This window comes from Suillus discolor, assembly GCF_016758755.1.
Source record: "Suillus discolor strain FC423 chromosome Unknown F5147scaffold_50, whole genome shotgun sequence".
Taxonomy (NCBI): Eukaryota; Fungi; Basidiomycota; class Agaricomycetes; order Boletales; family Suillaceae; genus Suillus; species Suillus discolor.
In genome coordinates this window covers 241,125-262,853 of record NW_024541297.1, presented here as the reverse complement: position 1 = coordinate 262,853, position 21,729 = coordinate 241,125, and the positions used below count along the sequence as shown (strand labels likewise).

At 46.9% G+C, this 21,729-nt stretch overlaps 6 protein-coding genes across 6 annotated transcripts; 3 read left to right on the top strand and 3 right to left on the bottom strand.

Annotated features, from left to right (window-relative positions):
* Positions 1-396: 396 nt before the first annotated feature.
* Positions 397-2,640, bottom strand: F5147DRAFT_312381 (uncharacterized protein). The gene is made up of 4 exons (XM_041429172.1): positions 2,243-2,640; positions 2,062-2,193; positions 1,872-2,011; positions 397-1,820 (listed from the first exon to the last, which is right to left on the bottom strand). The coding sequence occupies exons 1-4, from the start codon at positions 2,552-2,554 to the stop codon at positions 569-571; spliced, it is 1,836 nt and encodes a 611-aa protein (XP_041289945.1). The 5' UTR covers positions 2,555-2,640; the 3' UTR covers positions 397-568.
* Positions 2,641-2,685: 45 nt separating this feature from the next.
* F5147DRAFT_312298 (inorganic phosphate transporter) lies at positions 2,686-3,774 on the top strand. The gene is made up of 7 exons (XM_041429170.1): positions 2,686-2,828; positions 2,893-3,002; positions 3,059-3,095; positions 3,148-3,167; positions 3,221-3,289; positions 3,346-3,541; positions 3,599-3,774. The coding sequence occupies exons 1-7, from the start codon at positions 2,780-2,782 to the stop codon at positions 3,673-3,675; spliced, it is 558 nt and encodes a 185-aa protein (XP_041289944.1). The 5' UTR covers positions 2,686-2,779; the 3' UTR covers positions 3,676-3,774.
* Positions 3,775-3,793: 19 nt separating this feature from the next.
* F5147DRAFT_312343 (mitochondrial ATP synthase g subunit-domain-containing protein) lies at positions 3,794-4,604 on the bottom strand. The gene is made up of 3 exons (XM_041429171.1): positions 4,267-4,604; positions 3,981-4,207; positions 3,794-3,932 (listed from the first exon to the last, which is right to left on the bottom strand). The coding sequence occupies exons 1-3, from the start codon at positions 4,481-4,483 to the stop codon at positions 3,882-3,884; spliced, it is 495 nt and encodes a 164-aa protein (XP_041289943.1). The 5' UTR covers positions 4,484-4,604; the 3' UTR covers positions 3,794-3,881.
* A 6,611-nt stretch (positions 4,605-11,215) lies between these two features.
* Positions 11,216-13,522, top strand: F5147DRAFT_708821 (uncharacterized protein). Its single transcript, XM_041438154.1, has 9 exons — positions 11,216-11,419; positions 11,478-11,521; positions 11,578-11,595; positions 11,659-11,870; positions 12,076-12,142; positions 12,198-12,472; positions 12,533-12,663; positions 13,186-13,224; positions 13,285-13,522. Exons 1-9 carry the CDS (start codon positions 11,283-11,285, stop codon positions 13,316-13,318), a joined length of 957 nt encoding a protein of 318 aa, XP_041289942.1. The 5' UTR covers positions 11,216-11,282; the 3' UTR covers positions 13,319-13,522.
* A 114-nt stretch (positions 13,523-13,636) lies between these two features.
* Positions 13,637-16,575, top strand: F5147DRAFT_708814 (uncharacterized protein). Its single transcript, XM_041438153.1, has 4 exons — positions 13,637-13,810; positions 13,940-13,994; positions 14,050-14,222; positions 14,272-16,575. The coding sequence occupies exons 1-4, from the start codon at positions 13,732-13,734 to the stop codon at positions 16,179-16,181; spliced, it is 2,217 nt and encodes a 738-aa protein (XP_041289941.1). The 5' UTR covers positions 13,637-13,731; the 3' UTR covers positions 16,182-16,575.
* A 1,915-nt stretch (positions 16,576-18,490) lies between these two features.
* Positions 18,491-19,267, bottom strand: F5147DRAFT_581536 (uncharacterized protein; the record flags this gene model as incomplete). Its single annotated transcript, XM_041431602.1, has 2 exons — positions 18,491-19,136; positions 19,188-19,267. The coding sequence occupies 2 exons, from the start codon at positions 19,265-19,267 to the stop codon at positions 18,491-18,493; spliced, it is 726 nt and encodes a 241-aa protein (XP_041289940.1).
* Between the last annotated feature and the right edge of the window lie 2,462 nt (positions 19,268-21,729).

Here is a 21,729-nt window from a genome sequence, read left to right as displayed (position 1 = left end):
AGTACATGCTGAAATAATGGCAGTATTGAGTGGCTTCGCCATGCTGAAATGGCCTGTTTTTCGTCTTGCCTCAGGCTGTCATTGGATCACTCTAAACTTCATAGTTCAGGGACCGGGCGGCAGGTAACAGGTGGGATTTACATAAATTGTCCGCAAGGTCTTGTGAGAAAGTTCTTTGGCAGACACAATGTAAAATATACGGAAAGTGATATATTATCATCCTGACTAGGATGAACCTAGGCGTTTTTATCCCCTTTATGTCTTGGACGGTGGGGGACTTGTAGCGTCAACCTTACTCCCAAGAAAGTCTCTGATGGTTGTCATTAAATGCTGATATCATAGTATGCAGCTGATCTCAATCCATAGACATTAATGTATTAATGATAACATCAATAGGTACACCAGTTTCTAATGGGGTTTCAGGTGTGTTAAATAGATCAAACAATCTCGTGTACGAATTAACTGACAATACACAGAAAACAATAAAGTAAAGGAACAGGTTCGATGAGCTATGATTGGTTGCTGATTAAGTTACGTTGTGGAGGATAGCCGTCATGCCGCTGCTCGGTCATTCCGTGCCTTCATTAGATTTGCTTTCCACTGGCGCGGGACCAGCTTCGCCGTTCTTAGGCATAGAGCCACGTTCGTCGTGCTCACTAGGAGCTTGACCCACAATATTAGATGATTGTTGGTCATGCGGAGGTCGTCCTTCGGGTGCCTTTTCCTGCTGACGCCTGCTTGGGCGTGACGAAGCCATGCTGTCGTCGTGGCTCATCGACGACGCTCGTTTGTCTGGCTGAGCAGAAAGATCATTAGCGGACACTTCGACCAAAATCAAGATACTTACCGCGTAACCATCCTGATGTGTACCATTGAAAGAGTTCTTGGCGGGGTTGGAGTAAGAAGGCGGAGTCTTATGATCCTCCTCGTCATCATCAACAACAGCGTCAGCGTCAGCATCTTCATACTGATCATCCTCATCTTCATCTTCCTGGTCCTGCTCGACGCTAGATCCATCCTCCTCGTCCTCTTCGTCACTGATATATCCAGCGGAACGGACTGCCGCCTCAACTGGACCCCCGCGGTCCATTTGCTCGCTGGCGACAAGATAACGGGCACATAACATTCTGACATCATTCCACCACTCCATCATATCCTCATGACTACGAGAACGGAATGACCAAGCGTGTTGGCCACCCGTCATAGGCAATTTGAAAGAGCCATGTTTAGTGGTACCCGTACCGTCTTTGCGACCCTCGATATGGAACTTGTGAGACTTTGAAGACGGCGTTGACGGAGGGCCAAGCGTGCACGCCGGAAGGAATAATGAAAATACTGGAGTTTGACTGCCTGACTGAGATGGGTCAGACGTCGTAAACTCGTGCAAGAATCCTGCGGGAGTGAGGACATAGTATGCCTCGCGATAGGTCCTCGTAAACCTCTTCTTGCGTTCAAGATGTCCGTTATGCACGGCTATGACCGAGGTGTCTTCTTTCGAGGGGTACTGAATGGTTTCTGGATTACGCAGAGGGGTCTCGGGATCAAGAAGATGGTCAGACCTGGCTGAAAATGATATCCACTCCCGGTCGGGCGCAAGTGAGACCATGTTTCGACCCATAGTATGCCACGTATCTTGCACCGAATTAGTCATTCGAGATCGCCACTCATCATAAGTTTGCCAAGCCGACTGAATGGCGCGTACAATTCCTTCCTCGAAGTGGGCAGAATTCTGTTGCATTATTATGATGGATTTCTGAAGAGCATTTTCTTCATGAACCTGTTTTTGCAACTGTCTCATGACTGCTATGTTGGCAACATAACTGCGACATGTCAAAAGTGCATCTCATCGCAGGAAGCCTTGAAGTGCTCACGGATCAGTTTTATTGGTCACGCCCATCGGGGTATTCTTGAAAATGCTGACACTCGTTGCCAGTTCACCGATCATTCTTCCGGATAGCTCGCGTTCTTTGGCAACACTGGTGGCCAATTTACCAGTGTCGTTTTGAACATTCTGGTCAAACTCAGGGTGTGATACGTACACTATTCAGGCAGAGTACGCACCTTTATGTGCGCTTTAATTTCTGCGTGCAGTTTTTGTAGATGTTGCACGATGGAGCTATCGACGGTCCGACCCAGGTTTGCATGTTGGTCGGCAATGGTGCGTGTTTTGTCGCGAATGCCGTAATATACGTCCTGATGCATTGTCTGCGAAATACAGTGGAGCTAGCAAGGATCCTCATACCTGCAGGCCTCCTTCGCCTAGAAATTGATTTCCTGAGCGGAAAGGTACTTGAATTACTGCGCCAAGCTTCGTGTATTCCTTGGCGATGTTGTTCTCGATATCGGCGACGCCTTCAAAGTAACTGATGAGCTGCTTCACAATAGCTTTCCAGGAGACAAATCGCTCGATAAGAATATCGGATGGGCGGAGATCCTGTGGAGCAACGTTTTTCTTGATGAGAGATTGGTTGCGCGATGAGGCTGTCGAGCCGTGCTTGCTGGCACGCGAAAGAGAGGTCGCACGGGATACGGTTGTGGCCTCGTTAAACATCATGCACGAGAGCTCGAGAAGAGAGATTCAATGGAGTTTTGAATTCTAGTCTGCTTTATTATGCAGTTGCAGTATTACATGAGTTTGACGTCATCTAAACAGGATATGTGACACATTGTCACAAGCGCAGGCATGTCACAGAATACTGTCACGTCGCCTTCCAAGCTCTACCCGGACTCTCAAACTCTTCAAACTTCATTTTCGAAGGACTACCTAGTCAACACCAAAATGAACTCCGGAATACAGAACATCGTCATTTCCCTTGGTGCGATGCAAGGTCAGCATATACAATCTCATTCCGGAGGCTACTAACATTCGAAACTCGTGTGACGTGTTCTCAGTTGCCCGTCGGATTCCATTCGACGACCCGGAAGTTCTCAACTATGTGCGGATAGGTTATGTTACAAGTCAAGTCATCATCTTGGGCGCATACTTCTTTGTTTCCTACAAGGTTAGCAGGATTTTTTAGAACACATACGTGGCATCTGAATATGTGCGATAACACAGGTCAGGCAGAAGAATGACCAGACGGTCTTGAAATATGGTCAGTCCGTGTCTTAAAATTTCCTCGTTGTATATCTGAGCGTCTGTACTAGTCGATGCTCAAAATCCCATGGTAATATTCCATTCATATGGCAAGTAGCACACGTTAGGCTCACATAGTATCAGTCGCCCGACTCTGGAGGACTTGTGACTACGACGGTCCGCGACTATGACCTGTCCGAAACGTCGAAACTTGTGCGTCATATTTTTGAAATCAAAAGGAGTTTGGTTTTATTCTGCAATTTTTATAGCTTCGCGCTGCGTACTTTGGTGTCGCCATGATGGCCTTCTTCCATTTGTACATGAAGTACACCCAGCCTCTCTTCATTCAAGCCCTCATGGGTCTGAAGAATCTATACGATGCAAAGCCTGTTGCTATTCACATTCTTGGGAAGGCTGCAGAGGGTGATCTCAAGAGACCGTTCAAGGCTGCATCAATGTTCGGAGGCACGTGAATTTTCCTATACACTTGTCATGTCACTCAATGAACTATTGTGTTCTCAGCTGCCGCTGGTCCTCAAACAGACGCAGCATCAATTACGGAAGCAGAAAAGAAGATTGGTGCAAAGAAGGAGGATTAGAGTCTATACTTTATTCTCTTGCTATACGTGACTTGGATATCTATATCATCGTCCGTGACTTGTCAATGTGGTACAACATACCCACCATCTGTAATAGAGATTTGGGAGGACGAGACACAGCATCATCTTGGGATATGTGAAATATCTATGCAATAGAGTCGGTGTAGAGCATTATGACATGCTTTCGATGATAAATAATGTGGTGTCTAATTAAGGTTGTATCCGACGATACTTCTCCGCCCGACAATCTCTCCAATCTGTCGACAGTTAATGATTGTAACATCATAAGCCAGTGTAAAACAAACCTTGAAGATACCGTATGCTTCCACACCGTATATGGCAACCTTGACCCACTCCCCGGAACTGAGTATCCCTCGCCAATATGCTTGGCTGCTAGCACGGCTCCATAATGTTGAGTATGCGCTTTTCACTACTGCAAGGTCGGTGGGAGGTTGCAAACGCTCCGCCACATAAACCTGCTTCAACAATTCGCGTGCAACAGACAAGTTATACATCACAGGTTGACGGTATGCTAAACACAAACAGAGCCGCATCAATGTTTGCAAAGAATAAAATCACGGAATGACATACATCCAAGCATGCTTCCAGCACGCTCACCGAGGGGACCAAGGAACTTTTTTGAGCTCTCCCAAAGCTTTTCCGCTGTCTTTTGAGCGGACCCGAGCGCGTCCTGCGTTTTCTTCTGCGCTGTCTCCGCGTTTGAGCTGGCGAAGCGTGAATACTGGGATGGTAGACGGCGGGGACGAGCAGCCTGTCTGAAGGCAGATGTGGAGAGTGTAGACCGCATTTTGGGTGTCTTCCGAGCAGGTTGAGTAAACTACTGAAAGGAATGTCACGACGCGGAGGCCAACGCTGAGGAAATAAAGAGGGTGGGAAATTTGGCAGAGCTACCCTTACCCGGATATGTCCGACGCACTTTACGACTCGAACACAACTTGAGCTTGAACAGGTATGCAGAAAGCATTATGTGACGTTTTGTGCTCATTGTGCAGACCTCCATATACCTAAAAATATTCTGCACTGTGATCTCCATTTTGATCAGAGTTATTGAAGCTTATAGAATAATATTGCTGGTGATTCTTCGAATCAATCTAACACCTGTTAGGTCAAACTGGAAAAAGAAAACAATCCAAGGCAGCACGTCTTGTCCATTTGCACAACGAGTTTGATCTCGTGCGTCATGCCTGCCGTTAATCCTCTACCATGCAAGTTAACTGTCAACTGTTGACCCGCATGTATAGGCGCACAATGATCGAAGCGACGCAGGTCACAATTCCCAGTCAAGTGATTCAGCTGGTGCGCTTCGTGATTCTCGCAATCGTGACAGAGCACCCTGAGCTTTTATAAAAGATCACCGTGCTAAGCGTTAGTGTGATATCCACTCTTGGTGTGGGGTATCCATCTACCACGCGTCTGGTTTTGTAAAAATTCTATCGTATTCGAGATGTCGACCAGTGTAGACCAAGATTGGAAATCTACTTTATCTGCTTTATGCAGCTTGTGGAGCTCGAGCAACCCTGAATGCTGCTGCATCAGCTTCTGGACTATTTTCAAGATGACAGGTACGTGGGTGTATTGCGTCATAACTGTAGCTCACGATCACTTTAGGAATAGACCGTTGAGGTTAGTGCATTTTTACTTACCCTCACGGGACCACCTTCTTTAACCACCGCTGTATCCCTTTCAGTCCACGTTCTTCGCAGCATCTCAAGAATGTTCCATTGATTCCACACCACATCGACATAATGAGGCTTCGGCCGAATGTGGTAATGCATGAACGTTGCTGCTTCCTCTCGAAAGCTTACGAGATATAATCTTTTCCAGTTCTTTAGACTCTAGATTTATGCTAACGACGTCTAATTCTGTGATCTCCACATGAGGATATATTGAGAGGCGTGTGGGATCACGTCATTCGCTACGGAAGAGATGTTCCAGTAGATGGGGTCCATTAACTTCGTCCAGGTCCCGCTTGTGTTCACTCACCGATGCCATTGAAGGGGTCCTCGTTCCTACATAGCCATCTCGACATCTCATTCCCTGCTCCATATATTTGGACATAATCCAGTCAGAACCCCGTAGCCGATGTCAAGTAATCAATGGATATTGGTAATACCCACCCGTGGTGCATCAAGGGAACTTGGTGGATTGCGAGACGTTCCAAATGATTTTATACATTGAAATGACAAGCTCACCTTGTAAGGTATGCGAAGTAAATTCACATCGTGAACTTCAAGGCACGGTGTTCATCTCATCGATAAATGTATCGATAGGTGTCACAAATGACGAGATACTCTGATGTTCGTCTGATGAACCTGATCTAAAACTGAGCATCCAATTTAGAGCTCATCCCCTGCAACGTTTCTGCTCGATATCACGCCAGCAAGTGCGCACACGATCGACATAGCTAGGGAGATCACAAGGAGAAAGATGAACAACTTTCTGGATCGCTGATACATGGCATGTGACCGAATGATCATGAGGACTCGCATGATATTTTGTCAATATCGGTTAGGCCTACTTGCCTCTTATCCAATTAATGTGAGTGCTGGAAATATGATAAGCGAATCTCTAATACGCTTGCTCAAGCCAATCGCATACCACCGCAGTTACCGACACGACACCGATGTCATTCGACCAGCTGTCCACGAACCTCCGACTCCGGTCATTTTCGAGGGGTGGGTGTGAACGAGCGGTGAACATGACGGTCGTTTTAATCCATGCTGGATATGCCTCCATCCGGTACCTTACTATCGCTAAGATGAACACCATCGACATGGGAATTATACCTTGATTGACCGAAGTTGCGAACCTGCAAAGCGGTCATAGATGTAGACACCGCAAAAGCTTTCCGGCGACTCATTTTCAATGTCATGCTTGGGGTGTTCTTGCCATGATTGCCTTGATTCAGGGGTTCTGTCAAAGATTCCACGCAGTTTGTCGACCTAACATATAACCGGCATATGTGCGATGCGGCCGCTTGCATAATTCTCAGTGAGCCTATTGCAGTCTCACATTCACAACAAAGTCAAATGAAAACAGAAGAGGTTGAATTACAAGGTCGCCTGTTTCGGTCAATCTCTAAGATGCCTCAAAGTGCCGCTGTTCTATTCCCTGTCGCCTCAAGCCACCACCTCGCTCTCTCACAGCCATGGGGTTATAACGTCGCACGAGGGCACGAACAGGTAGTTTCTCACTTCATATGAAATGTATCCGCGAGAATTTAAACCTCAGACCTTCAGGTTTGGAGAGAGCGACCCTGATAATCGTTCAGGTGCCAACAGATCTCACATGAACCCTCCGGACCAGACATGCATGTTTTACAAGACCCACTTCCTAACGGCAGCGGGAACTATGTAAGTGACCTGCATAAACGTTGCTTTGTCGCAAGAACGTTTTGCAAATATCCCATGTCATGATGATGGCGCCTTCGTCGAGTCTATCGTTCTCCACACGGCAGATGCTAGGCAATACTGTCAATCTTGGTGTTTGAACCGCTTCTGTCACTCACTGGCTGCAGGCATCATCTAGCCACCGGGAGAGCCAAACTCGGGTTTGAGGTTCCTGGTTTGACGACCAATTTATGCTGTTACAATCTTTCTACTTGGTGTTTTACACATCCAAGCACAGTACTGTGTAGTAGTGCAGAAGAACAATCCAATCTGTTCAAAACTCACACAACCCGAATGGCGAGAAGAAGATGGCGTACATTTGAGAACGTGGCCGAGATAAGAAATTTTCAGTGGTTGCCTGATGATCTGTACTTAGTAAATCTCAGGCCATGCAAACATTGATGATAAGGCTTGTCAGTTCGAGCTCTAGCTTGTCCAGAGCCACTATATGATCATCTCGAACTTGGAAATCTCCAAAGCTACGCGTCTAGAAGAAGACGAGAAGTACGTGAGGAGGCCCATTGATGTAGCCTCTGCATAAACGGTGCCAGGAAAGGTTTGTGGGAGATGGGGTTTCATAATTGATTTGGCTATATCTTTGTAAATGGACAAGGGCTTTGAAGAAGTTACAATGAAATATGCCTCGCAGGTGTCATCTAAGTTGGCGATATCAAAACTGGCATGAGGAATCTCCAGCAAACCGAGGGAAAGTGTGCCACGAGTGATTTTGGATACGTTGGTATCAAAAGCGATGGCTACATGCTATGCAACAATGACTTTCAAGTGCCGCAAGACACGACCGCCGCTAGACTTGTAAGGTTCGCGACCCAATTCGTCGGAGTCATCTGAATTATACAAATCTGCATTGAAAATAAATAGCGCGGTACCATGATGGGGAATACACTTACCTGCAGGATACCAACATAGAATAGCAACGCATCATCAGCATCGGTAGTGAATTTGTTGCATTTTGAGGCGAGCGTTATCTTTATCAGCAGGGTCTTCGCGACGCCAGCGCAACAATCTGAAACTTTCCAGTAGCCCTCTTAAATCCCAGTGTGTCCCCCTCGCTCTACATTGTCTGGGCCCCAGCCGCATGATATTCTAGCGCCATGATGAGGTGACCGAGAAACTAAGCTCATAAGTACATTGTCTTAAGTTCCCATTGGATAACTTGGTTGTCTGATGAGCCTTGCTTGCGCGTACATCTTTGTCAGGAAGTATGTGGATTGATGAAAACCAATGAGGAGCGTCAAGCCAGCGCGTTTCGGAGAGTTCATTGGACGCGGGCGTCCAGTCAGCTGACTTTTGGGCCATATGCATATGACGTGCCTTCTGGTAGAGGAAAGTGCGCGTGAATAGTTTACAACGATAGCGATTAATGATAAATCTGCAGAGAGCGGCGTGGTTATCTCGTAGGATGCAAGGGCAGTCCAGATCTCTGAAATGTGTTCGTTGAGAAAGATGCTTTTGTTGCTAATGATGATCAATAGTGGTAGGCTTCGGCCAATATTCGCACCTGTTCACAATTTCTCGAGGTGATTTTCGAGATTTAGTCACTTCTTCGAAGTTTGACTCAGTTATGGGTGAACGAGGAAATTCTGGGTGGCTACCAATGCCTGAAACCTCTCGCTGACACCATCATGGACACTAGCGATTATCGCCGCTATAGCTCTCTGTACTTCAGGTCCGAAAACGTCACCGGAGGTGAGAAGATTAATAAAATGACGCAGGAAAAGAACAAGTTGTTCCGACGATGACCCATGTTTACCCAAATGGTCCCAAGAGCTAGCGCTCAGACGTACATCTCGACAGGGGCAAAATCCCAGGGATTATCCAGGATGTTACTATCTATGAAAATGAGCTAAGGATGACATCGAATGATGAATCGATGATATACTGACCGCAAGTTAAGGCGGATAAGCAAAGAAAGGTTCAAGGCCGAGCCTCGGCAACTGCCGTTCGTCCTTGTCATCCAACCTATCGCTCGTTATCGCGTCGCTGGCTGTGCACCCTAATACGGGGCGGTTGGTCTATTACCTGGTGACCGGTAAATGATATTGAAGTGGTTCGCTTGCGTACGAATGTCTGTACGAATGTCTACCATTCGTCACTTGACTGATCAAAGTTTGTGTAGCACTGGCAGGTGACGCCTGTCTGCCATCTGGTACCTTTATTCGAGTCACTGTGCCGTCGTGTTTCCTCGGGTGTCATTACGTTCTGCCAATCTTAAGCTCAAGCATGCATTTTTGGAATCCGGCTTCTACCACGATTACATCGGTGAGTTAGACCACCCACGAGTCTTGTCTGTGAAACCCTGCGCAGCACGCGTGCCTTTGCTATAACATTAAACGTTATTTTTTGCAAATTATCCTGCTCATTCTTCATGCGGCAACAACAACTACACAGTGCCACTAGCAGCCTTGTGATATAGATATCGTGCATCATGCTTCCATATACTCCGATCCGACCTCAGCGGCGCCACGTCACTAGTCAACTCCTCTAACGGTAGCATGGGCTACATCTGAATTCTATATACCTCGAATATGAAAAACCTGAGGCAACGAGCCTGCACGTGGGTTTGATATCCGACTTTCATTTTGAAGGTTCTTGATTAATCAAACTCTCTAAATGTATTGGTAACTGACACGAGTTAGCGCCTGATTCAAAGCACATGCTTATGCGGTCATCCAACGGTCATCCGGTGCTTTCTGATATCAAATTCCATCCAAGGAAATCGAGACTCTGAGTCCGATGTAATGGCGACCAATCTGATCTCGGATGCGGTCTGTTAGATGCGTCGATGGGCACTGTCTCATCAGGGAAGTACAGTTGATTTGTCGCCTTGCTTCATTGGTCCCAGCTGGGGTCCTATCGCGAATAAGAGCACGGAGCACATATGTAAGCAACCTGGATCGGTGTAATTGAATTAGTGTCTCTTCCAAGGCTGGAAGAAAATACACCGCCATGGATCCTACGTTCAGTACTCTTTATGGTACCTAAAAACTGCCGGATACAAAAGATTACATTGCAGCACCTAATTTGACTCGCAACGTGAGATCCAAGTCATCAAACAATTTCACAAGTACGACCTGGAATGCTGATCAGAGCGCATGCCGATGTACTCGAACCATGACAGGTAAAGTCCCGACTATTCTCGGTCCAACCCTTGGACTGAGAATGGTCCGGATTTTATCCAACATATAGGCCGTACCATCGCGCCAACAAAACACAAGTCCTGGTGTGTGAAGACTAGTGGCCCGAGTTATTGAAACGAGACGCATATCCAACTTGTGGTTGAGCCATTCCATCATCTCGTCATAAGAAGAGAAGGGACCTGCACCGCAGTCGGTGAAGAGTAGTCCTATTTACAAAACGCCATCGAGAGTACCTGGAACGGACCTCCGCAAACAGTGAAGCTGGCCGATATAATTGAGTGTCCAAGTAAATCGAAGCTTCGCGATAAGGGCAAAACGGCCCCAGCAGTTGGCCAGCGTCTTGGAGGAGGCGTTTACAACGTCTTATTGCACCTCAGGGATTCGGACGTATGCTCAAGTTGAGCGCTCTGTGATTGCTTCATGAGCATACAAGTGTCCTTTGATAATCGTGTTTGGGGAAAACTTGTGCGCATCAATCCATGGCATTTTCTTGGACGACGATCTGCCTTATCTGGTCCCCTTATCGTCGTATTAATGGGAAAGGTTCCTTGGGAAAAAACGGAAGTGATTCAATTTTGAGGGTGGTCACGGTCGCGAGTAGAGGATGGCACTTGTAGTTGTTCGGATAACCCACGCTCAAGATAAGCAGTTCGCACGAGAACGGGTACCCGTGGTTGCGTTCCGTCGACGTCAAACAGAGATGGCAGAGTACCACCATTGGTATGATGGAAGATCGAGGAAAACACCTACGGTAGGAAAACTGCTTTATAGGACGGACTGCAATGTGGAAAAAAAGCGGAATGCGATTTTAACTGGTTGAAAATGAAATATATTATATCCAGGAGACCGTGTCCAGGGGAAGATCAGGGCGCTTACTCAGCCTAGTCGCTTATCAGCTGATTATAGTAGCGTGTGATATGCCGCTACGCCGCAACAGACTCCCTAATGCAGCCAATCTATAAACTTCTACTACAAGTTGAACGAGGTCTTGAACGTTGGAAGACCAACTGAAACTGCGAGCCTAGCACTGTTGCCGATAATGTCTGAATCAATTCTCACAAACGCTCGATATGGCAAGGACCTCGTTCGCCTCTTTCGTGTTGTTCGGGATGGCGAGTTTCACCAAGTCGTGGAATATAATGTCAGAGTACTCCTAGAAGGCGAGATCGAGACAAGGTCAGTGATTTGCATAGTATACTGTGAATTCCACCGTCTCTAATAGTTGGGTATTCAGCTACACGGTTGCAGACAACTCCGTTATTGTTGCAACAGACTCTAGTATGTAAATCTGTACGATGGTCCAGCTAAAGCTCACCGCATGACGTATCATATAGTGAAGAACATCACATATTGTACGTCCACTAATGATGGAGGACATACCAGCTAACCAAGATGGACACTGCGGCGATTACTAGATCTTGCCAAGATTTCACCCCACATCCTCAGCCCAGAACGGTTCGCATTGCATCTTGGAACTTACATCGTTTCCAAGTATGCGCATATAAACCGTGCATTCGTTACCTTGGAGAAGTTACGTTGGTCTCGCATTGCCTTGAGTGCAAATGACCATCCGCACCCGCATTCGTTCATTAGAGACGGGAATGACATACAGACGGTCGAGGTCGAGGTACGAATTTTAATTGGACGCCGTCTATGCTTCTCGAGTTCCGACTTGGCGGGTGGAGCGAAACTATGTATCAAAGTCGCTGAAGTGGAGTGTTCCCTTGCCGTTACTTGCCGAGCTGCGGCAACTCTCGGTCGAGACACTGTCACCCTTCTCTTTCTTAAACATATATATAGAGCTTATCAAACACTCCTTTCTTTCCCCCCAGGTCGATGCCTCTGCTGGCAAGGACAAGCTCTCAGCTAAAGTAACATCGGGAATTACCGATCTCTTGGGTGAGCTTATCCTTGCACTCTCGAGCTCGTATTCACACATTCCTGCGCATCGCAGTGCTCAAGTCGGGTGGTTCTGCGTTTCATGGATACATCCGCGATGAGTACACCACGCTGCAGGAAGTGGACGATCGTGTTTTGTCAACCTCCGTGGACCTGACTTATACATTCGCGCCCTTATCGCTCATCTCCCCCGCTGATGACAAGAAACTCGGTTTCATCGTCCCAGAGGGCTTCGCCCTCGGAGGTGTTTGGGATGCAGTTAATGTTGCGACGCGGGCGAGAACTGCGACGCTCGATATTTTTGCCCTGGATTCCAGCGCTAGTGTGCAAGTGCGTCATAGACTTCTATCCTCGTGTTGTGCACGTTTCTGATGGTTCTATTGATGGCAGGCAACGTTGTTTAAGATGGGGCAACGCGTCATCGCGGAGAACGCGGGCGTTGAGTCCGTCACGTACAACCTGCCAAACAAGCACTATATCCCAGTTAATATGGCGTACATTGGAGTGGATAACACTACACCGTTGAGTATCATTTTATTTTTTGCTTCAGCGCCCATTGCCTTTGTTTCTTTTTCTTTTTCTTGACATCGCCTGGGAGACACCGGCTTTGCCTGTGTTACCTGAGGACGAGGCCAGTGATCGCAATTGCGATCGAGTCATTTAATTTTGTTGCTGCCTCGGATTTTGAAGACGTCTTATGACGCGGGAGTTTCTAATTAAGGGGAGCGCCAACTAACTTGGCATCAGCTCCCCTGGCTTCTTAAGAATGCCGGCATAATCTGACGAGGAAGCGAGCCACAGTGTTGGGCCGTGAGATTGCTATCCATCATGATGATGAGTGTTCACACTGTTCCTGTCGCGGAGATCCGTAGAACAGGGACAGGACAACGAGGGTGGTGATCAGGCTCGATGCAATGCCTTTTCATGACGCCTGCCTTCTCCGGAGCCTGTTACCAGACGCCCGGCAGCGATCTGCTATTCATGTTTACAGCCCTATGACGATTGAATCGGAGGGAGATTACTGATTAAATTTACGGTGATAGGGCGAATGCTGAAGTGTTCGTGCCCGTCTCCGCACCAAGGTGAAAGACACGTTTCGTAGGAGTGTTTTGATGAACTGACGTCAGTCCGCGTGTTTGTAGCGGGTTGATCTCCGCCACGATCTCGCGCAAATAGGTGACATCAAATGGCGTCACACGCTAAATTGCCAGCATTGTCTTGACGACGGGAACGGCAATTTGTTTAGGTTTTCGAACTTTTATTTTGATTTTTAGGGAAGATGATGTGGAGGATGAAGAATGGAGAGGATGATTTGGAAGAAGGTCAGAGTTGTAGGATGAACAGAACCTATAATGAATGGAATGACAGTTAGGAGAGAGATTTGATATTATGTAAGAAAGCAGTGTCAGCCGATTAGGTATGTATGACATCATAACGGCCGACGCCGAAGGTTATAGATCCAGGTGTTTTGGTAAGGATAAATATGTGTACAAGGTTTGTGTCATCGGATAGTATCATCCACTCGTCCACGACTTGAACTCTGGAACTTCTTCTTTAACTCTCACTACCATCCACTAGATTCTATACCAATGGGTGGTGACCATCAATGTCCTGTCTGTCAGGCTACCTTCACTCGTCCACAGCACGTCGCTCGTCACATGCGATCACGTATGTACTTTTTTCCATTCTAGCACTAATTTCGCTCCACTTTGCCACGGGAGGCTTTTACCCCCTGTCCTTACAATCTACCTCCACCATCATCATTTCACTGACCCACATCGGCTCGCTCCTCAACAGATACAGGTGATCGCCCCTACAAGTGCCAGTATTGTGGAGACCAATTTGCACGCAGGTAAAGTCTTCAAGCAAATGGTTTATTTGATCTTCGTTAACTTAATCTACCTCAGCGATCTTTTATCGCGCCACGTCAACAAGTGTCATGCAAATGAAAAACCGCCTCAAACCGCCACCAATGGTCGTCGCAAGGGCTCTGCTTCAACCTCTCGAGCAACTACTTCGAAGCAAGCATGTGACCAATGCGTCCAATCAAGTTTACCGTGCGACGGTTGCAATCCTTGTTGTACGTTTGTGCCCCAAAACCCACGATTCTATTCTCACTCTTGTTATAGCAAAATGCTCACAACGCAAGGGTCGCTGTACTTATGTGAAATTCCACCGTCAAACCGCACCAAGTGGCCCTGGCCATCATGTGCCTCGCCCCGCCTCCCTTTCTTCTTCTCTTGGGAATGGACGGCTATCAATGGACGACTTCATCCTTGGTCCTTCCCCAGTCAGCGTACCCAGTATGGACACTTCCTCGGGTGATCCGCTTTACACAACCCCATTTTCCTTCAATCATGTGTATGCTTCGTCAGCAAACGCCGTACATCTTCCCATGTCGCTCTCTTCCGATTCCGATATTGCTGGAAGAAATCGCGCACAAGCTGACCTTATGCGTCATGCCGGAGCTCCCATGCTTGCAAATCCTCAAGGTTCACCGGCACTTTTACCTGAGCTTTACACGGACCATAATCAACCTTCCAACAATTGGCTTGGATGGGGCGAGAGCACAAACCCGGGGTTGACTCTACAAACTAGTCAACCCCAGTTCGCGTCTTTGGATGAAGCTTTCTCACAAAATCAATATGGTGCGGACGGTTCAGATAACTTCAGCTCAGAAATGTTCACTGGGCCCTTCATTGGATTAGCCTACCGGCCTCGCCGAGACTCCGTTGATTACAGTGACGGCAGTAGCGCTTCGCAATCCATGCCTTCTAGCGCTACTTCGTCCAACGTCCATCTCCCCCTCTCGGCGGGGGATATGTACCAGGGCGTTTCAGAGGACTTTCAACAGCGAATGCTGCTTGACCCTCAACGCCGAAGAGACTCAATGTCCTCTACCTCTGCACCTGAATCCCACGACCAGCAATCCGATGAACATTCTCGAGTCGGTGAAGGCGGGTTCTCCTCCGCATTTGGACTCATGTCTATTGACGACCCAAATGTCCTTGCTGGGCTCTCAACAGATGGTGTACCTTTCTTCTCAAACGCTGCAATGAATATGCGACCTCATTCGCCGAACGTTACTCCGATGCCGCCCAAGGCACTATCACAGCAGCAGCTCAGAGATCGCGGCATGTCACTCTCTGCGTTGCCCACACCTGGTTTAGGTCGTGACGACTTCATGTGGAAGGCATTCATACGCACGCCTATGAGTGGACCTCAACTCGCCGGCTCAGAAGCGCCGGGCACCATGCCTCAATCTCCCTCTTCACGCCGAAGAGTTCGTGTATCCTCTCTTCCAAGTTCCAAAACGCCCACCGTAGAACGAGCCCTTCCTGGTATGGCAAACGGCAATGGAGAGGGAGCTCGCATGACGCTCCATGGCAATCCTGAAGATCTTCGGAGCTATGAAGCTGCTGTCAATGCTCGCAACGCATCGCTCAACCTCAACCTCCCAAAACGGCGAGGTACGCGGGCAAACCCACCTGGATCTGTTTCTTCCGGTGCACGTGGCACTAACCGTCGCACAGATACCACACATTCGCAGTTGAATATCGGTTTTGATTTGAACGCCAGCCGTCCTTCGAGCTCCTCGTCGGCATCGTCACTTTCGCAGGCATTCATGTCTCATCTGCCTCCCGTGAAGGGAGCTGCGCCACCTATGAATGGGGTGTCCATTTCGTTGCCTGTACCTCGTGTGAGCAGCATGGGAAGTTCAAGCACTCAAAGCGGATCAAGAGATGGGTCAAGAGAGTCATCTGTTGCTTCTGACTGCACAGGAAGCTCGGAGGGCGAAATATTCCGGCCTGCTTTCAAGCGTCTCCCTTCACAGACCCTGGGTCCGGCCAATGCCAAACGTGCTCAATTCGAAAAGAACGGAGTTGCTGAGAAGGAATCCATCATTGTGAATGGTGACCGTACTATGCTAGGCGTTCCCAATGGCGTCTCGCGTCACATCCCTGCGCTTCCTGGCCGTGCTCGCCAAACGAGTGACAAACATTCGTCTCGAAATGGTCTACACGTGCCACGGCAATGAAGCATCCATCCTCCTTACTTCACTTTCGTCACATTCGTTGTTCTGTGTTGTGACCCATACCGTACGTTCTTCTTCTGATACCTAAGGCTATTTGTTGGACATTGTTATTTCTTCTTCGGGTGTTGTCGCTTACTTTTCTTTGGCTTCTTTGTGTTACAATTTGGATACCTTATTCTCATGTATACTACCGCGTACGACACCCATACACGAACGCAAGTAGTACTGGTTAGTGATCATAGCATACGCTGCTACCAGCATAGTATGTTACAAAATAAAGCTTGTACAATCCTGGTAGTTGGGTGTACATTTTGTCGTGTCGGAGACTGCTGCTGGTGTCCTCGTCGAATTTGAGGGCCGCAGCAATCGCGAGGACCGGTAGATGGATGAATATGCTCGTTGGCAGCACCACTATAATATTAAATTTGTAATGGTGTCGCAGCAACGACCAGACTTAGTCATCGGTGCTATGTACCACTACCAGAAGGACTTATGCATGTCATTTGTCAAACATCGGACCACCTGGCGGGCCGCAGGGAATCCCCCTGGTTCCAAGTTTATCACGAATAATTCTTGCAGCAGTGATTATCCACTAATTCACTTCCGGACGACCAGGCTCGAGTCGGTGCTTTTGTGTCAAACCCGCTGCTTTGAACTTTCTGCTACATTTTTTCTACCTCCGGCAGTTTCAACTCGACAGGTAGGCTATGGCATTCACTGTGTTCTGGCAGTGTGTCACAGTCTAATATTCAAAATCCCAGAGTGACCGTCCGATGCCGTCGTTCGTCCACGATGAGTGACATGACTCATCATTCGAACTTAGCTGCTACGCCGCTTTCGACACACAGATACACTGAGTCAGTGACTTCGGTACGTTATCCTCGTATGTGGTAGATCGATGAACAGATCTACCTAGTAGGCCGTTCATTGTCGATGGTGCGCTAGGCAAAACCATCTATCGAATCTTTGCCGAGGTACACGTATCTTGGTGATGGCATGACACAGCACGTACTTCAACAGCCTTCCTTCTAGATCGACGTTCTCATTTCACTGGCTAATAATGTCAAGGATCTGTCAGCTATCATAGGGTCCAAGCCATCAACGGACGAAACACGTTGTGATTTTGCCGACTAAACGCGTAGTGCTATTGATAGGATTTCGTCTTGATGCGATGTGTCGTACATTATTCGGAAATGGGAAATGTAGTAAGTCTTACTATCACTCATCACGGCATTATACTTTTCTGCAACCCTTAATCACTGTAGGAACCGGACATCTCCGCTAACCACGAACTTACCCCCCGTTGTGGATTATGTAGGTGTATCTGATTCTGCAAAGGATCTGATACGACGAAGACGGAAGACCCCTAGAATTGGAAAAGTGATGTATGACTTGCGACATTCGCAATACGTTGATTTTTGGGGGTTTTATCGCAGTTGGTGCGTAAGCTTGTGTTTTTCTCCCTTTGAGTGGTTACTTAGGCGGCTCAGATGAGTGCTATTCCCTGCTACTGCCCTACCCAACATATATTTGCAATGGACTATTGCACCACTTGATTTTACTCTTTCTTCTGCTGGCGGGCGATGTGCTCTTCCCCTCTCGCGGTTTGGCCTTGAACAATTTTAGCACCCTACTGGCTGTTTTAACCGTGACCATCATCGATCACCATGATTCTTCCACTGCCAACTCCTTGTAGTCACCCACCGTTGTTCCCACCGACAACTTCATCTACCTTGGTTTGTAATTTCAGAGGCTTTGGCGAAGATCTCGCTCGTGCCACCCCTGCTAATTTACATTCGACGAGGATCATGTCACTTGCACTATCATTTTGTAAGGCAGACTCTGTGCAGACCACCGCAGAGAAATGAGGGCGAGCGAGCAAGGAGGTAAAATTTACCGCAGCAGAGAAGGCGGTAAAGTTCCTGGACGTCCGAACTACTGACGGAATCAAGGATGTATGAGTTCGATATTTGATGTCGTTTTGGGTACAAAGAAGTGATAAATACAAGAAATACATATCACCAGCCTGCGCCCAGTTATTTCTAATGTTGAATTCTGTTTCTTCCAAGTCGTGACTCGTAAGCACTTGAGTACCGTCCCCGTTGCGATTTTGGTGTCTATTTTTTCACGAGTCCGACAGGTCGGCTTGGGCTTAACATAGAAGGGCCCGGGCCCACATAACATTGACCTAAGCCAGCGCACTTCGTGATTACAACGTTGACCTATTGAGCGAACTATCATTGTTTGAAACGTCTTCGAGATAACTGCTATAGTATACACAATTCTTCTACGCCAATTTGCACTTCTTCTTTCTACGCCAACTTGCACTTCTTCTCAACATCCGCAAGAAGTTGGGCCCATTTCCCGCCATTCCAGGAACTGATCTTGGCCCACTCATCTTCCCTCACAACTCGTTTGAACCACAGCAAGTAACAAGCGACGACGATGTCTGCATACGAAAAAGTGTCACCCATGAACCACTTCCCGTCTGTCTTCTGGTACCAGTCGTAAACAGTATTCTTGTACCCCTTCTCTAGCAGGGCCCAGTCTTCATCGTAACTCTTATCCCAAGGCAGCGCGATGTCTATGGAACGAGCTTTGGTGAAGAACTTCACACTGCGGGGACTCATGATTTCCGTGGAGCGGACCCAGATAGACTTGATAGAAGGCGTAATGATTTGGTCCAAATGGGTAGAGTTGAACTCGCGGATCAGGGATTCTGAGTTGTTAGGAAAAACAGGCTTCTCGGGATATGTCTTCTCAAGGTAGGAGACGATCTCGAGGGAGTCGGTGATGAGGGCACCGGTGTTAGGGTCGCTGAGGACCGGGATGGGGTAAACATCCGTGCCGTCTAAACGTTTGTCTGCCTTTGCACCGATGGCCTGCATAGCGGTCGAGATGTCTGCGTATTCGACCCAGATAGTCACGAACGGAAGACCCTTGTAGCTCAAAACGAACCTGAGACGTAGGTCAGATATCAAAGTGACATGCAGAACATAAATTACTGACCTCGGCTTTGCGGGGTTGGGCGACCAGCTAATGCCTGGTAAGTCGGAGACGATATCATATAGGACAAGTGTCTGCGTCATGGTGTAATAAGACGTGGGGTTTGAAGTGCTACGGCCAATCTTGAGACTCTTTTTAAAGGCTGAGGGGCTTCATTGGTAAGCATCTGAGCTTGATTAGCATCCTCGAACACCGGAACTATACCTGTATGCAGCATGGATTATGGGCGATGTAGTGCCGCCACAGTTGGAAAGATTGATAACGATAGAACTAGAATAAAAAGGCGCCGTCATGCCAGCGGAACCAAATCCATATGGGAATGGGGAAAAGCCCGTACCTTGTTAGAAGCCAGTGGTGCCATCAGATGCTGCGTTGGAGTGCCTGACCTCCTCTAACGGGGGTATGAATTAGAAATGCAACCAATTGGGCGCAATACGGTTACACGCACGCATAGAGTATGGTGTTGGTATCGATCCTTGATACATGCTAGTAAGAGGCCTAGGACATTGAAAAAGGTTCACTTACGGGTGTCAAACACCCACCAGAGGTTATAGTTGATCAGCTACAGTCTACACACAAGGGAGGCAGCCATTCCTTTTTTGTGGCCTGCACTTGCGCATTCTACAAAATGTGATGCGCGCTTTGTAGTCTAGATGACTCAGCCTGACTGACCGTTTGCGCTGCTATCTATGTTAGTAAGTTAGTCCGAGGTTCGGGACATGGTAACTCTAGTTCCAGTCTACGTAGAGTCTACTCTGGGTCCTGTCTGGGTCCTGTCTCAGTGGTGGAGGCTATACCGTCATAAGTTTTGATACAACGCCAGGGATACTAGAACAATAGTTATGCATACTCACCTAGCATTGCCAGCCCCTATACATGTATGCGTACAGGTGGAGAATCAATTAATCACTTGAGGAAGCGTACATGAAGCACACAGTTAGAAAACAGGTCTTCTCGAACATCTCCGCCCGTCTTACATAATTAAGATGTTTGCCTAAAGATAGATTTAGCATGGTTCTCGGACATCTCCACCCGTCTCAATTAGGATGCTTGTCTAAAGATAGATTTAGCACGGACATTTCCGCCCGTCTTAATTAGGCTGTACTGTAAGAACTGTTCATCTCACCTGAGGCAGGACGGAATCTGTCTGCAGGACAGATTGGTATCATATCCGCAAAAATATTTTGCATTAGTAATAGAATCTGTACTGCTGTAGTATTGGGTATCAAATTTTACATATGTTTGTGATATGACATTTAGGCAAATTGGGTGGACAATATCCTAAATCCGATGGCATCCCATATCTAAACTTTGAAATAAAATCTATTTTGCTCTAAGATACATGTCATATATAGAATTTAAGTATGAATATGGTGGCTGATCAATTTTAATTACAAATTTTCAATATGAACCCTATACATATTTGGTATAGAGATTTCTTATTGGTCAGTCATCGAACAAATTCAGAATAATACAAACCAGATCTGCACATACAAGATATTGTTGTCATAATTTCAATATGAGCATGGATCTGGTGCAAAAACAAAGGCTTCCTTTCAAATTCTGAATATTGGTGTCTATATATTCTTTATTTGGAGATAAATCTGATAGGGAATCAATTTTGACCACAAATTTCACATTTGTGCATTATTTGTTTAGGTTCAACATTGAACAATAGATGTAAAATACTTTACAAATATGTTCCGCATATTACCCTCCAGCAAATCTGGCAATGTCTCTGGTGTCTAAAGATAAGATGCTATCGTTGGGCCAGAGTTGCAAAATCTGAGGACCTCGTTTTCATATCTCAATAATTACCACACATTAAAATAAAAAAAATACATGGAGCTGTAGCTACGTGTGCCACAGGAAAGATACAGTCTATAGAAAAACAAAAAGTGTTCAAATGATGCTGCCAGAGGGATGTGGATGCAAAATGTCAGAAACAGTAGAGAGTTGCAAAATTTCTCATGAGCGAGTTGGCACAAGTGTCACACTGTGTCATGGCATCGATTTTGCAAAACTGAACCCCGACTGGCACACAAGATAACAGCAAAAGCTAGGAGAATACTCATGGATGGCTATAGTACGAGTAAGATGCTGGAGGATAAAAAGGCTGTGGTATTGTACTGGAAGATGGATAATTGCTCAAATTAAATTGTGTTGGTGAGTAGAGTCTATTATGTGATGAAAAAGGGGACACTGACTGGATTGGGGGCGGAAATGATGGTGGCAGTTTGGCAGCCGCACACTGCCGCACTTATAATTGGTTCTCCGCTCGAACCCGTCATGCTTGAGCATTCTTTGGCATCAATGATTGTATCGTCAATAACAACAGTAACTCTGCTTGATTCTCACTGGAAAAATGCTCAGAGGGTGAGGACAGGTATAAAGTGTATAGGGAAAATTTTTGAATTTTTTGGTTAAAAACTTCACCTTCCCCTGACCATTCTACATGAAAAAGGTAACTTTGAGTGATAGATTTGAAGCCGTACATGTTCCTCATCCTTTTTTTGTTTTAAAAAAATACAGTACTATGAATCCA

Coding starts and splice junctions, on each gene's coding strand:
- F5147DRAFT_312381 (XM_041429172.1), bottom strand. CDS start 2,554: ATGATGTTTAACGAGGCCACAACCGTATCCCGTGCGACCTCTCTTTCG. Junction 2,012..2,061: donor AAATTAAAGCGCACATAAAG/GTGCGTACTCTG, acceptor GAGTTTGACCAG/AATGTTCAAAACGACACTGG. Junction 1,821..1,871: donor GTGACCAATAAAACTGATCC/GTGAGCACTTCA, acceptor GACATGTCGCAG/TTATGTTGCCAACATAGCAG.
- F5147DRAFT_312298 (XM_041429170.1), top strand. CDS start 2,780: ATGAACTCCGGAATACAGAACATCGTCATTTCCCTTGGTGCGATGCAA. Junction 3,096..3,147: donor CCAGACGGTCTTGAAATATG/GTCAGTCCGTGT, acceptor CGTCTGTACTAG/TCGATGCTCAAAATCCCATG. Junction 3,542..3,598: donor GGCTGCATCAATGTTCGGAG/GCACGTGAATTT, acceptor TTGTGTTCTCAG/CTGCCGCTGGTCCTCAAACA.
- F5147DRAFT_312343 (XM_041429171.1), bottom strand. CDS start 4,483: ATGCGGTCTACACTCTCCACATCTGCCTTCAGACAGGCTGCTCGTCCC. Junction 4,208..4,266: donor TGCTGGAAGCATGCTTGGAT/GTATGTCATTCC, acceptor GTTTGTGTTTAG/CATACCGTCAACCTGTGATG. Junction 3,933..3,980: donor AAGCATACGGTATCTTCAAG/GTTTGTTTTACA, acceptor AACTGTCGACAG/ATTGGAGAGATTGTCGGGCG.
- F5147DRAFT_708821 (XM_041438154.1), top strand. CDS start 11,283: ATGTCTGAATCAATTCTCACAAACGCTCGATATGGCAAGGACCTCGTT. Junction 12,143..12,197: donor GGGAATTACCGATCTCTTGG/GTGAGCTTATCC, acceptor TGCGCATCGCAG/TGCTCAAGTCGGGTGGTTCT. Junction 12,473..12,532: donor ATTCCAGCGCTAGTGTGCAA/GTGCGTCATAGA, acceptor TATTGATGGCAG/GCAACGTTGTTTAAGATGGG.
- F5147DRAFT_708814 (XM_041438153.1), top strand. CDS start 13,732: ATGGGTGGTGACCATCAATGTCCTGTCTGTCAGGCTACCTTCACTCGT. Junction 13,811..13,939: donor CGCTCGTCACATGCGATCAC/GTATGTACTTTT, acceptor GCTCCTCAACAG/ATACAGGTGATCGCCCCTAC. Junction 13,995..14,049: donor GGAGACCAATTTGCACGCAG/GTAAAGTCTTCA, acceptor AATCTACCTCAG/CGATCTTTTATCGCGCCACG.